We start from the raw sequence: 14,528 nt of genomic DNA, 5'->3' as shown, positions 1-14,528 counted from the left end.
TTTCCAAATTTTTCAAGTTCCTAATAAGTACAGCACTTTTGAGACTCAGCACAGTCTTCAAGATCTCAATACATTAAGTTGGCATCAGCCTGAATTTGCATTTAATTACTGCAGATTATACAAATACTACAAAGAAGAAAAGATCTTAAATTGACCAGAAAAAAAGGAACAGGAAAAAAAAGGGGGGGGGGGGGGACTAGAGGAGAAAAAGACTAGTCTATTCCTTAAAAGATATAATGGCTAAACTTTAAAGCTAAATAATCCTGGCTATGACATCTCTTTCAGAGTATTACTGCCCAATTTAAAAGTATATATGTTTTCAATAGAACTCCATTCTGTTAATTTGTAATTATTAACTCAGAGGACATCAAACCATAGGGCACAGATTAAATTTTAAAAAATAGAAAGAACAATAATTCTCTGTATGCTCAAAATCACTAACAGCAAAGTTTTCCATTCAGTAACTTCAAAGTATCTTACTCTTCTTATCTTCAAGGTATCAAAACAAGCCTCCAGAAGAAGTTTTGTAAGTAACTATTTAAATTTTTCAAAAATATATGCATATATGTCAAAATAGAATACTAACATGACTTCAGTTTAAGATAATGTTATTAAAATAGTAAGGGACTTGAGTAACATTTGAGCATCTAATCAATGGGAGATGCAAGTCCACACTCCATATAGACAATTCCTACTGTTTATCTTGCTAATTTTAGTTTCAGAAAAATCACCAGAGCATTTATGATCCAAGGGCCTGAAATTACTGGTGCTCTTTTATAATCATAGTCCCATGTTTAAAGAAATGACTTACTATTCATATTTATTTGCTTACACAGAATAAATAGCTATATAGAGGAAAGCAAGGAACCAGAAACTTTTGGTTCTTTTATTAAATTCTTAATTTTTAAAAATTCTTCACATTTATAATTACATATTAAAAAATATCTCTTTTAAGAATAAGAAAAGTGTTCAAATAATCTATAAAGAAATAGTGCTAATAAAAATAATTAACTGAACACATTAACAGTCATAATGGTCAAATAATAAAATTTCTTACCTGCCTAGGTCAAAGAAAATAGCTGACTGAAGTTACTTAAAGATTCTCAGAAATGAATCCAGACTTGTTTTTTATAGAAAAGTAACTAAAATATACTTCTACTTAGTTTGATTATTTTTAATTAAGATTACCACAAGTATTAAAAGTATCATATGCCAGTTTATGCTTTATTTGTAATTTCTCTTTCAGATAGGCTTGGCTTAAAAAACATTATAAAAAATCCTCTTTAACAATCACATTTAAGTAAATGAAACATTAAAAACAAATTTCTCTGGAACTCACCAGGATTATGGATGCGATCCAAAAGCTTCACAGAGCGTGCACTAACCACACCCCCAACATGCACAAGAAATCCAGGAGGAAATGCCGTCAAGGTAAAAAATGGAAATTCCTAAGTAGAAAGAATGGGGAAAAAATAAAACTGACCATGTGTAAAGTATAAAAATTGCTAACTAAAAGCTTATCATAAGGAAAGTATTCTGTCCCTTGACACAAAAAGGTTACCCATTACACATTACACTTGTTTTGTAATGAAAAGTTTCCTTAGATATTTAGAGCTCCAAATCCTTTTTTTCATATATACAATGTGATATGGAATCCAAACACTATCAGTTTTCAATGAGGAAAAAATGTTTTCAGAATTCCAATCTGAGATATTTGGAATCCACTCTCCCCTCCTCTCTCCTACCCTAATGTAACACTACAACGGGATGAGGGGATTCCCCTATTTCTCTACTCCTCATTTATTGTTCAGTAGGGTAGACCTCCCCTCATGTACACACCCAATGCCAAACTATTGGTAATAACTCCCAGTATTACTGGGGCAAATGATCTAAAAGAATGAATGTCTGAGGGAGAGAAAAGGAGAGACCATAAGGGCAAATATCAAGTTGAGGTGGGTGGAGAATAGTTGAGAAGGATCATTCACTTTCCTTACTCCATAAACACTAGGACAGCAGAGGCAAATGTAAGTGCAAGGATGTATATTAAGGAAAGGGGAGAGAGGTATTTAGTTGGGAGCTAGGAAGGCAATAAAACTCCAAAAACTCTCCCAAGTTTTAGTCTCCCTTTCTCTCTTAAGAATATCAAACTTGTCAATTTAGAGACAAGGAGAAGCAAGCAAGAGAGTAACGAGAAAACAGTCAGGAAATTAATTGAAATAGCATCCGAGAAGAAAGAGGAGCGCCTGTGGTTGCCCAAATGGAGTGGTGTCTCACATTATACAAATGGAATGTAAGTAGAGCAACTTAATATCTGACTACAAGATTAGTACAACTTCTCATTTAAAAAGTCACTTACCAGTGCCCTCAGCTATTTAGAACTTAACTGAGCACTGGAAAATAAGCAAAACAGGACTCTCAACAATCAAAAGAACTGTTACAATACTAAATACCAAAGCTCATGCACTTCATTCATAAGCGATTCTCATATATTCATACTATGATAATATACATATGCATACATATATACAGTTTTGAAAACATTTAAGTCTAGTATCTATGATTATCTGATTTTCTGGACCATGGTGAATTAAATGCAGCAAATAAAAGCTGGGAGAGAGAGAGACAGAAAACTACTAGAAGCAGGCATATCAACAGCAGCAAGATTATTGACTGACTGCCTAAGAGCACAGAGAATACAAACTCGTAAGGCATAATTCACAAATCTTAGCCACGGAAATCATTTAGTACAAAGGCAAACAGTTCCCATTCCTCAGTAACTCAGGAAGGTAAAGTACTAAATGTATGTTCAGCAGTAAATTTAGTAAGAATTACCAAGAATTTAAATTAAATTGCTAAGAGTGCAAAATTCACAGGCTATTTAAGAAAAGGGTAAGGAACCAGTCAGTGGTTAGGTTTGACCCATATGGTAAGGGGTAGGGAAGGTGCCACTTAAATGTATTATAAATTGTTAAGTCAAACTTATCCATAATTCTATCTGAACATTAAAAATATGTCTTACATGAGAAATGTGTAGGAAAGCTTATGTTATTAGATATTTGAGTATTTTTCCTAATTGAAGTTAGGGCTTTAGGATTTTTTTTAAGTACACTAAATTTTTTTAATTTCCTCAAAATATCTGAAATATGTAATAGCCCCACAGGGGAGAAAAAAGCAATTTACATTTAATCATTACACTTAAATCTTTTAAATATTTAAGCAAAAGATACTGAAAATAAAATTTCAGTAATCTAAATGGAGTATATTACTTCCTTCTGAAACTAGAAAATAAATTAGATATATTCACATATTAGAAAATATATGCATTTCAGATTTAACATGGGTATGAAAAAAAACAAAGGAACTCTGGTAGCACAGTGCCTAAGGCACTTGACTGCTAACCAGAAGGCTGGCGGTTCAAACCCACCAGTCACTCCTCGGAAGGAAGGTTGGGCAATCTACTTCTGTAGTGATACTGCCTTGGCAACACAAGAAGGGGTCGCTATGAGTCGGGTCCCACTTGATGGCACATAACAACAACAACAACATGAAAAAATCTAAATGATTTCTCAATTCTAGATTCTTTTGTTTTTCTCCCCAAATATGGAGTGATGGGGTACACAAACAAGAGGGAAAGCATCATACTAGAACTGGACATAACACAACAAGTGGAGGAATGACACTGGAGCTGCCCAAAGAGGCAAAGGCCCACTTGGCAGACTAAGCCTCTATTCTACATGCTCCAGCTTCCCAGTCCATCTAACCAGCACACCAATTCACTTTATAACACAAAATTTAACTACAGTAAATAAAACCTCACTGTTACTTAACCACATCTCCAGACAATTCTCTACTAGCCCAACTGCCGGTATCTACAGCTAACTGCTAAGTACCTGTCACCACCACCACCAGCAACTCACTACTACCTGTTCTTACATGTTCGCACATGTAATTTCTTACATGTGCTAGGCCCTATGCAAAGTATTTTAAAACTATGTTTTATAATCTTTCCCACAATCCTAAAACAGAAATTCTATTACGTTCATATTTCAGTAAGAAAATGGAAGGAGGACCTTTTATCCTTTCACTCTTTTCTGAGTGACAAACCTGCTTTTTTTTTCCTTGTCATTTCTGGTTAAAAGACTAAGTTTAAAAAAAAGTTGGTTTTAATCTACTTTCTATTGATTATACCCAATAAATTTATAGGTTTCACTGAAAACTACAATTTCTTAAAAATCTATTCAAGCACAAATTACTTTCACTATCTAGATTCTACTTTTAATAACTATAGAAGATTTGTTCTCTGGAAAGCCATAATTTAAGTATCTTTACATGCTGGTTCTTTGACATAAACCAAGTACAAAGAGGATAAAAATACTTAATAGCATGTGTTCAAAGACAGGCTGGGTGAAAAGTCATTAGAACACAAAGGAAGTATATAACAGATTTAAATAGGCTTTTTCTTAGGAGACATTTAAATAGTTAATTTCATTAAGAAATTAAATCCTCTTTTTATTATCTCAAGACACTACAGTAAACAAGAGTAAACCTTCTAGATATAAAACTCCATGTTGGAACCCTACTGTGTAATCCTATAATGTTACCTCCACGTCTAAGAAAATCTTAATTTACCAAAAGAACTTGCTTTATACCAATGCTTCCTATAGTGTGTTCCTCATTAACAGCTATTTTAAAAGGAGGGTACCATGGTAAAATATTTTTGGGAAATACTTGTTTAAACTAAGTTAAACAAGTTTCTTTACTCACGGAGAAATACACATCCAAAACTCTAAAACATAACTTCTTAAACTGTAGAATGGTTTTACTGTGTATATTTCACCAAAAATAAAATAAAGATTGTGAGGAAAAAAGAAAAAGTAACTTTTCTTAAAGGTGAAAAAGTCTTACTGAAAAATATATCTATTTGCTTTACATCAAATAGTTCATAGGTAAGCCCTCAATCCAAATAAAACTTTTATCTCTATTTCTCATCTATTATCAAGATCAAACCAAATTTTTAATGCTTTTGTGAAAGAAAATTTACTTTTATTTTTGATAACTGCTACCTGAATAACTCTTTAAATAAAAGGTGTTGAATAAAAAGTTTCTCTTTTCTCAGGAAAAAATAAGCTGTACAATTTGTTCTAAGTAATTTTAGCATGGGATAAAATTGAACATTAAAATAATATATATATAAAAGTTGTATACATGGATCTGTAACAATGACATGATCTAATATGAGTCAAGGTATATATCTAAACATGTATGGGGAAAATTCTTCATATACCTGGGTTTCATGTTTCCCCAAAAACAAAAGCCATACTAATAGCAGCCACAGGTGAATGGGAAAGCATTTAAAAAGATAATATTATCTATTGCCAATGTACATGAAAAGAAGCAGTCCCATAATCTCAAGTAACTGCTACTATGAAGTTAGATAGTACAGATATACCACCAGTTGAGTTTTCACAAAGATATAAATGTAAACTATAGTTTTCCATACTTTGGTCTTAATTCCATGTAGATTATCTAACAATGAATATATTAAGATGCCAATGTGTTAATGTGCCCAAAATTTAAAGAATGTTTAAAGGCAAACCTGGACACATGAACTTTATCCAAATGAAATCCTAAACAATTTTCATTGATAGTTTTTTTTTTTTTGCTTTACAGTAAATGATTGTAAAAGTCTGTGGTACAGTCAGTCAAGTCACAAGCTCCACATATAAGCAAAATCCCATTACATCAAACTCCATGGCAACCCAAGTTTTTCTGTTGGCGTGAACTGTGGAAGAGTAATTGGATTACAAGAAATCATATACTTAGGGTGAAGCACTGGCAAGGAAAAAGAATGGCAATCCCTCTGGAGAGAAAGGAAAAACGGGAGGGGAGAGGAGACATAGCACTCTGGCCTGAAAAAATGAAGTAGCTGCACACACCTTCACTCTGACCTCCTTCCTCCTCCATGCTTTTGGTCTTTTCTCTGTATTTGGTTTCAGGTGCCTGCAAGGTGTGAGGCAGCTGAAAGGGAACTGCAGCTTGATAGGTAAAGCAAAGATCTGGGTACAGCTAATGTCTTATCACTCCTCTTAGTTCAGCTCTGCTCTCTGTAGCCTTGTCTAAAAGGCAAGTGTAGGTACAGATACTTACAGCACAATGAAAGAAAGTCTAGAACAAAAATAATTGTTCCACTGCTTACAGTAATAGGATCTGAAAAACACTATCTCTCAAGAGCCAATCTATAGAAAAGAAACACCTTTGTTTTATAAAATACATCTTGTTATAGGTGTTTGCTATAATGGGGTTTTTCACCTTTTTTTTTAATGCTAGTGTAAAATGGAACATGTTAAAGATAAAACTCTATAAATGCTTACAGCTTACAATCAGACATAATGAAAGCTTTGGAACTATGTCTTAAAATAACTGACAAGGACATAAAAAATCATGCACTGTATTATTTAAGCAACATGAGCCTCACAGTGCTATAAATTAAAAAACAAAAAAGAAACATTGCAATATGAAAAGAAAAAAGCTGGCAACATTTGTTAAAAGCTTAAACTTAAATGATCAAGATTAAAATTAAAAAAAGCTTTCAATGCAAGAAACAGGCTCTCACACATGTTCAGAAACATACCCGCCTTCTACAGAACCTATGAGGCGATCCTCCCTTAGCAATGAAGTTTATACAAAAAAAAAAAAAAATGAAGAGAAAAATCATCCAAAAACTGTAACTATTAATTTTCCCACTCCACAAATTTAACTAATCATTAAATTTATAATACTTAAAATACACATATTAGCATACTGAATAACATTTATGTAAATCTATAAAAATACAATATCTGAACTATTCTTACTCCTAAGAGATTGGTTAGTGATAGAAATAATCTCAATAAAGAACCATTAATATACTAAAGAATGATTTTTAATGTAATAAAACACAACTGGAATAATTTTTCCTGCAAAAATATCTATTCTCTTTTCTATAACTTTTATGTAAAAGCAGAAATGACTTCAACATTCCAAGTAGAATATTTCTAATAAAAAAACTGTTGGAGGACAAAACAAAAAAAATAGTTACAGAATTATTGCAAATCAAAAGTAATTCTTCATAAACTATTTTGACAACATAAACACATTGTAGACTTCAAAACTGCAATGTTATAGATATGTGACTGAAAACAGTTTATAAAAAGAATTGATATAAGTACATCAGAGCATAAGATAATAGTTGTATTAACAGTGTAAGAATAAAGAATGTCAGGAAAATCTTACCCTTTGCTCCAATGCTGACTGAGTCTGTTGTCTTAAAAGACCTTTAAATGGCCCCCCTTCTTTTCCAGCACTACCACTTCCCATTCCTACAGAACATCAGTAGATAAATAACAACCAAAGAAACAACTATAAAAACAAAAGTTTAGTTGTATTCATCTTTATAATGAGTCAAAACATGTTAAAACAACCCAAACATTTAAAGCATTTGAATTGGCAACTAAAGCACAGTTGACTGTAATTCAGAAAGTTTTCTTTAGAAGCAAGATGTTAAAGGGTATCCTACTGAGCAAAACTAGTTTTAGACTTCATTTGTATTAAAATTAAATGAAAAATATGCTAAGGTGATTAATTTTTGCATATATTCCATTTTTAAAAATTAGTCTACTAATACAAAATAATCAAGACAATTATAATTATTTACTATGCTAATAATTTAAAATACTAAAAGAAATAAGAGAAATATTAAATGTTTATGTAAAAGTAAATACAGAGAAGAAAAGCATTAATTGTACTCATTAAAATATCCCATAATTGTCTAAAGAACATGATTTTTGGTCAATTTAAAAATAGACAAGTTTATTTTCTGACAACTTCCTATCTCTGAACACAGAATCATGACAAAACAGTATTAATATTCATAGTCAAAAATAACAAAAATTTTCAAACACTAAAAATCAAGACATGTAATAGACACATCACAAATGTACATAGCTATGGATGAAAGAATTGTATCTCTCAAGCTCTTAGATGTATTTTTTAAAGCTTAAAATTTCTTTTCCTACCTTATTTCATTCTTTTGATAGTACCATTAGACCAACTATGGTCAAAGGATTATAGAAAGCAGGAGACAAGGGAGAAGCCAGGCTTTATAGACTAGAGTTAAAGGTTCAATCCCACTCTTTTCAAAACTAAAGATATAAAGTCAGATTCACTATAATGATTTAAAAAAATAATAATTTAATTTTACATTTTTAGCTGTTCTTGGATAAGGAAACAAAGGTTAGCATGTGTATAGTCTCATTCTGTTCTTTTTTTAAAAAAAATGTTTTTGTATAATAATCTAAACATGATTTTTAAGAGACTATACAATACTAAACAAAGAAATAAAACTAAGATCTTTATATGAAGCATTTGAAAGCCACAAAATAAAATGTAAATTTGTAGAGATAAATTAAATATCATAACATTTACCAGAATAATTTCTTAATACAGACAATGGATAGAAAAAATGAAATAATGAAAGAATATCATCAAAGTAAGACTTAAACTGATTCAAACAGAATAACTGATTAATGTAATCATATGGTTTAGCAACATGATGGTACAGGTTCAATGTGAATGGAGTTAGTGTAAAGGGAATGAAAGTAAAGCACTGAAACAGAAACTTTAGTAATGATAATCTAATAGTTATTGGAAATAACTAGATCTATGTCCTTAGACATATAATTTTTTCAATATACAAAATAATGTTAGCAGAATATTCATAATTAGACAAATTATCCCTCAAATAATCATCAATATGTCTTCATGATAATTCTAATTGGTTAACTTGGTCTGCCAGTAAGAAAAATCAAAGAAGTACATACTGTGTAAAATATTCAAAAATTCTTTATAGTATAAAATAATGTACTAATTTTCTAAGATGATTTAAAATACAGGAATTAGAAAGCTGATATAATTTGGTCCTACCAGAAGCAGCCAGGAACAGCTCTTCACTGAAAGAAACACTTTTCCTCAGAACTGGGCTGACAAGGCTAGAATGATGAGGGGTAAGGCTAGATTCCGAGAGGAGGAGACAGGACTTTTTAAGATGAAGGGAACCACAAGAGAGAGGGGGGGAGGTGGGCCACAGGTAACTCCTAGGCCCCTGTGGGTAAGGTGCTGTGGAGGAAAGTAGCAGAGAAAAGGTGCAGATTCAGAAGATGATCAGAAAATGCAGATTAAGGAAAGCAATGATGAAGCAAAACATAACTATAAAAATAAATTTTCACATGTATATGCAAATTACACTAGCATATAAAAAGTCACTAGGTAAAACCATCCTATCTAACATAATGTAAAAAAACAAAAAAGGCATAGGTTAAAACTTAACAAAACTTTTACAAATTTTGCAATCATTACAAAATTTAAAATCATCAATTTAGGACTTTATGCCATTCCAAATTACTTTTGACTGACTTCCTCAAAATATTTAAATTACCTGACTTTTTTGCCTGACATTTTATAAGGTTAAAAACATTTATCTAAAGTGGTAATGTATAGTACTTCAAATGCTGCCAAGTAAAAGATCTCATTTAAGGGTATTTTAATTGAATAAAAACATGTACTACCACATTAGGAAGACATCTGTCTTTATTAATCTTAAATAAATGAAATTAAATTCTTTCTGACCAGCTTAAGAGATGTATTTTAATAATTTTCGTTTTCTTCTAAATGTTTTAATAGACCTGATCAAAGCTCTGTTCACATTTACAGAGATATGAGTGCACTGAGGGGCAAAATCCCCTGGATCACAAACTCTACATGTGGTTAAAAGCATAATTAAACAGCAAAAAATTATCTTGAGTCAGGTGTCAATTCAATGCTTAACAGTAGCATTCTGAAATTCCATTCCTACTAGTTGAGTTCTTGGAAAGAAGTATGAAAATAAAGCCTCATATAATGTGAAAAAATTAAAATCTACAGAAAGAAATCAATAAATGAAATTAAATATAAAATGAGACCTACCAGAAAAACAGGTGGTAATTACAAAAAGACAGAAGAACTTTCTCAGCCTAAGCTTTACAGCCTTTATTGTGTTTTTGGTTGCCAGTTTTCTTTTAATAAATCAATCATCATCAGCTTATCTATTCCCACTACTTCTCAAGAGACTGATATTGCATATAGGTAAATGAAAAGGAAGAGAATAATACATGCTGAATTACAGCTTCCGAAATTTGAGAACAATCACAATTTAGACATTTTAATCTTCACAAGAAATAGGAATGTTCATTATAACTATTCAAAGTTACTTTAGAGACTCATGATAAAATCAAGGGACTAAAAATTACAAATATTCAATAAATATGCTCTTCAGGCAGTGAACAACTGTAGGAAAAATAAACTATCTCACTTAGAGGCAGCTTATAAATGTAGAAATATGTAAGAATAACACCACATCTATAAATGAATTTTTAAAAACTAAAATTTGAGAAACTAGAAGATGCAAAAAAGTTTTCACTGATAATACAACTGATTACCTACTAGAAAGTTAAGGAAAGAAAAATTTGGTTCAATTAATGTACTACTTTGGCAATCTTCTTTAGGCTTGGACTTTTGGGTAAACTAAAACAAAAAAAAGAAAAATCACACAAATATTTTCTAAATATATCTGTAGTATGGAAATGAAATAATAGAGTACTGAAAAGTGACCCAGAACTTAATCAGTGGATCAAAGCCTTAACCCATTTTTCCAATAATCTATTCTTCACGTGCTATTCTAAGTCTTTTTTTTAAATTTGTTGATTGTCATAAATTTTAAGGCTGAGTCTCATTCTCTATATGAGGGGAGGAGACTTCACTATAATTTCAATGGTTCAAGTTATGGTATAATATAGTTAAGTACCATATTCCAAAGCACCCTATTATCAAATATCAAATTATTTTAGCTATTATTCATAAAATACCCTTTCTTTACTTAAAGGAGCTCTGGCAATACAGTGGTTAAGGCATCTGGCTACTAACCAAAATAGTGGTTCTAATCCGCTGGCAGAAAAAAGAGGAGGCAGTCTCCTTCCGTAAAAATTTACAGACTTGGTAACCTTATGGTGCAATTCTACTGTGTTCTAAAGGGTCATTATTATAAGTTTGAATCAACTCAATGGCAGTGAGTTTGGGCATTAATTTAGGAGTATCACTGGTTTCAGAATTAGATTTCTCATCATTTTTTAAAAACATTCTGGGGTCATTTTATAAATTTCATTTCTATCCACAAAAATAGGTTATTAAAGATTATAAATTAAAAATAAGACAAATAAACAACTAATGCAAAAAGACAATCTGGTAGGAAAATTGCCAAATAAAAATATAATTTAAAAAAACTACAAAGTATTAACTTGTAAATTAAAAAAAAATTTATCAATTTTTTAAACATAAAATATATTCATAAAAACCCACAGTGGTTATTCATCAAAATACAAAAAGAGAAAAAAAACAATAAACTTTATAAATTGAAAAATATTCAAGAATAAGTAAAACTAGAAATACTATTTTCTAACTTACAGAGTACGATTAGCAAAAACAAGTATTTTAAATAACAAAAAGCTAATAATAGATATATGTATCTACCATATAACCATTTCAGTTGCTGGTAACATTTTTTTTTCACAATAAAATCTTAGAATTATATTCAGAAGTAGGCAGAACTAATGAATTCAAAATGCTTATACTCCATGAGGAATTTCATTGCAAGTTATGAGTGTTACTTTGTATTCAAATGCTTTAAAATAGTAATTCCTCTTAATTTGTGCATGAGATGAAAAATGTCTACACACAAAAATAAATTTTGGACTTGATATGTAGATCTCAGAATAATATCATTTCTGAACTATATAAAATTTTTGTATTTTAGTTGTAGTAAATGAAAATGATCAGTATTTACATTATCTTTTAACTTAAATGTCAAAAACAGGAAGAAAGGTTAGGATGAAAAGCTAATAAGAAACAGAAACAAATTTGAAAAAAATAAGGAAAAAAAAAAAAGGTGGGTGGAAGCGCCTTACCAGTTTTGGGTGTCAAACTCAAATCTGTGTCAGAAGAAGAGGACTGTCGACTGTAGGACTTGGAAGGTGAAAAGGAATAAGTTTGGTTTTTCAGAGGGGTTGAGGGTCCTGATGAGTGAGTATTAGGATTGGGATCTTCATTGAAGGGAATCCTGCCAGAAGAAGGTGGAGAAATATTAAGTAATCATGTGCCAAAGGGCTTGACAGATGGCAGCATGATCCAAACACCAGGAAAGTCTGGGGCAGGGCCAGCAGTCATTTCTTAAGTGTGAAGCTGGGAATGAGGCCAAAGACAACCAAATGCTGTTTAACCATTCATTATTCTCCAGATAAGTATCTTCTGCACTGAAACAGTTAATAAGCCATGTAAAAAGCAAAAAAGCATGAAATGATAGACTAAAGGGATAAAAAAATATTAAAAAGAGAAATAAAAAGAATAAATATATGACTGAAAATATTTTCAAATAAACTTCAAGTTACAAAAGAAAAAATGACTACAAATGGTATGTGTAAATATTCATTAACTGTTTTTATATTTACACACCCACAGATCTTCAAAGGAAAAAAAAAAAAAATGTTTCCTTATCCTATAGCATCAAGAGTGCCACAGCTAAAAACAAAGTAGAGAGGAAGATGAATGTAGCTACACAGAAACATCGCATTTTATGCAGAATAATTGCTTACCTGTTTTCCAATAGTTCTCTTCCAAAGAATAAAACAGTCCCTACTGTAGCAGGTTTTGTGAAAACAAGCAAATTGGCAGCTGTTTAATCTAGTATCCAATCATCAAATTTATTTCTAAGCAAATGCAGAAATAAGTGAAAAATACATACTGGAAGATTCTCCTAGAAACTCACAGTTCACATATAACAAACAGCACACAATATAAAATAGGGCTGTTAAAGGATCCATGGAAGAGATTTTGGAAGTCAGAATACTTTCAGTGCCATACAGTTAGAGCCTCTGTGGTAGCTAAATACAGGAGATCTTCACTGCAGCTGGACTTTGAGTGAGAAAAGGAGGAAGCAAAGACTTGTAGTATCTGCCTGCACTACCTGCCTGGCTGCCCTCTGCAGCCACTTTGCCCATGGCCTGCCTCTCCCCAGCTCTGGAGTCTAAGCAGTCTCATACCAGTATAGATGAGAGTGGGAACAGACACAGAGAAGTTCTGAGTAAGTCGTGAGCCAGAAGCAGTGTGAATTGGGCTGTTGTGAGTCGAGCGGCATCCATGGCTTGGAGGATGAACCAGCGGAGACCTGAGGGAATTTGTGGTCAAAGTGGAAGAAAAGAAAACAATACATACAACAGATAGCAAAGTTATGTTAAAATAATTTTAAGGAGCTTTAGTTAGGGCAAAGAGTTTATTTTTTAATCCCTAGCATGCAAAACAACAAGTTGAAATTTTTAAAAAGAATACCTAAATGTTAATTTGTTAGGATAATTATATTTTAAAAAATGAGATTAATAAAGTATAACTATGGATAAGAAAAATAGAAAGCAGAACAGTCAGTGGGATTAGAAAAGAAAAAAACCTAAGGTTTGGATTTTAAGTTGCTTTATAATCTTATTTTTATTACCATTGGGCTTACTTTATAATATTTATGTGAGGAAAACAACCATGAAAGTAGAAAGTCAAATATAAAGTTCTCATTTCCTTTGAAACTGAGACGTGAGTAATTCCTGATAAAAACTTTTCTATCAAGATACTTTAACTAAGAGAACTGTTCCTATCTCTAACCTGAAAACAGAAGTGCTTCCAAAACCAAAAACCAAACTCACTGCTGTCAAATCGGGTCTGACTCATAGCAACCCCTCCTTGGGTTTCTAAGGTGGTATTTCTACAGAAGTAGATTGCCCAACCTTCCTTCTGAGGAGTGGCTGGTGGGCTTGAACCACCAGCCTTCTGGTTAGCAGTCAAATGCCTTAGGCACCACCAGAGCTCCTAGAAGTGCTTAAGAATATGAAAAATGACAGTACAAAGAGAAATGCACAGTGAACTGAATGGAAATAAGCAGAAAAGTTCATTCCAGTGTTTCAGCACATCAAGTTATATAGCTTAAAACCAGGTCATACTTGAAGCAAAACAAGCAAGGAGGCACTGCTTTTAAAAATGTATTAATATGCTGGATATGAATCATGATATAACATGAATTTTATTATTTTCAGACAGGATGTTGTCATGTCCAACTTTCAGGTGTTCTTGCATGAACTTACAAAGTATTTTTTTCTTTTTCAGCACCACCTAATTCTAAATTTTGTATCTTCTTTCTCTTCCCTTTAACTGGTTATGTCCATTTTTTTTTTTTAATGTTTTAAGCTTATTCATTCTAAAGTCTTCCAGTAAATCTAAGTTGTAGAGTCTTTACCTATGATATCTAGAACAGTTATCTTTCCATGATAATTAATGTCGAGCTTTACTGATTTACTTTAATACATTTCTTAGCATTTCCTGGTGTCTCACTGATAATACTGAACAAAAAGCCATTCCTGAGCAAA

General features: G+C 31.8%; 1 protein-coding gene across 1 annotated transcript in view; it reads right to left on the bottom strand.

Annotated features, from left to right (window-relative positions):
- C2CD5 (C2 calcium dependent domain containing 5) overlaps window positions 1–14,528 on the bottom strand; it is a 105,070-nt gene that overhangs the window by 57,920 nt on the left and 32,622 nt on the right. The window contains exons 7-9 of the mRNA XM_042781783.1: window positions 13,164–13,288; window positions 7,273–7,358; window positions 1,340–1,448 (exon numbers count right to left, since the gene is read on the bottom strand). Of these exons, the coding sequence (XP_042637717.1) occupies window positions 1,340–1,448; window positions 7,273–7,358; window positions 13,164–13,288 (320 nt within the window). The remainder of the gene's footprint in view (window positions 1–1,339; window positions 1,449–7,272; window positions 7,359–13,163; window positions 13,289–14,528) is intronic.

This window comes from Orycteropus afer, unplaced genomic scaffold (assembly GCF_000298275.1).
Source record: "Orycteropus afer afer isolate SDZICR_OR568_19922 unplaced genomic scaffold, OryAfe1.0 scaffold00171, whole genome shotgun sequence".
NCBI classification, from domain to species: Eukaryota; Metazoa; Chordata; class Mammalia; order Tubulidentata; family Orycteropodidae; genus Orycteropus; species Orycteropus afer.
This window is presented reverse-complemented; position numbering and strand designations above follow the sequence as displayed.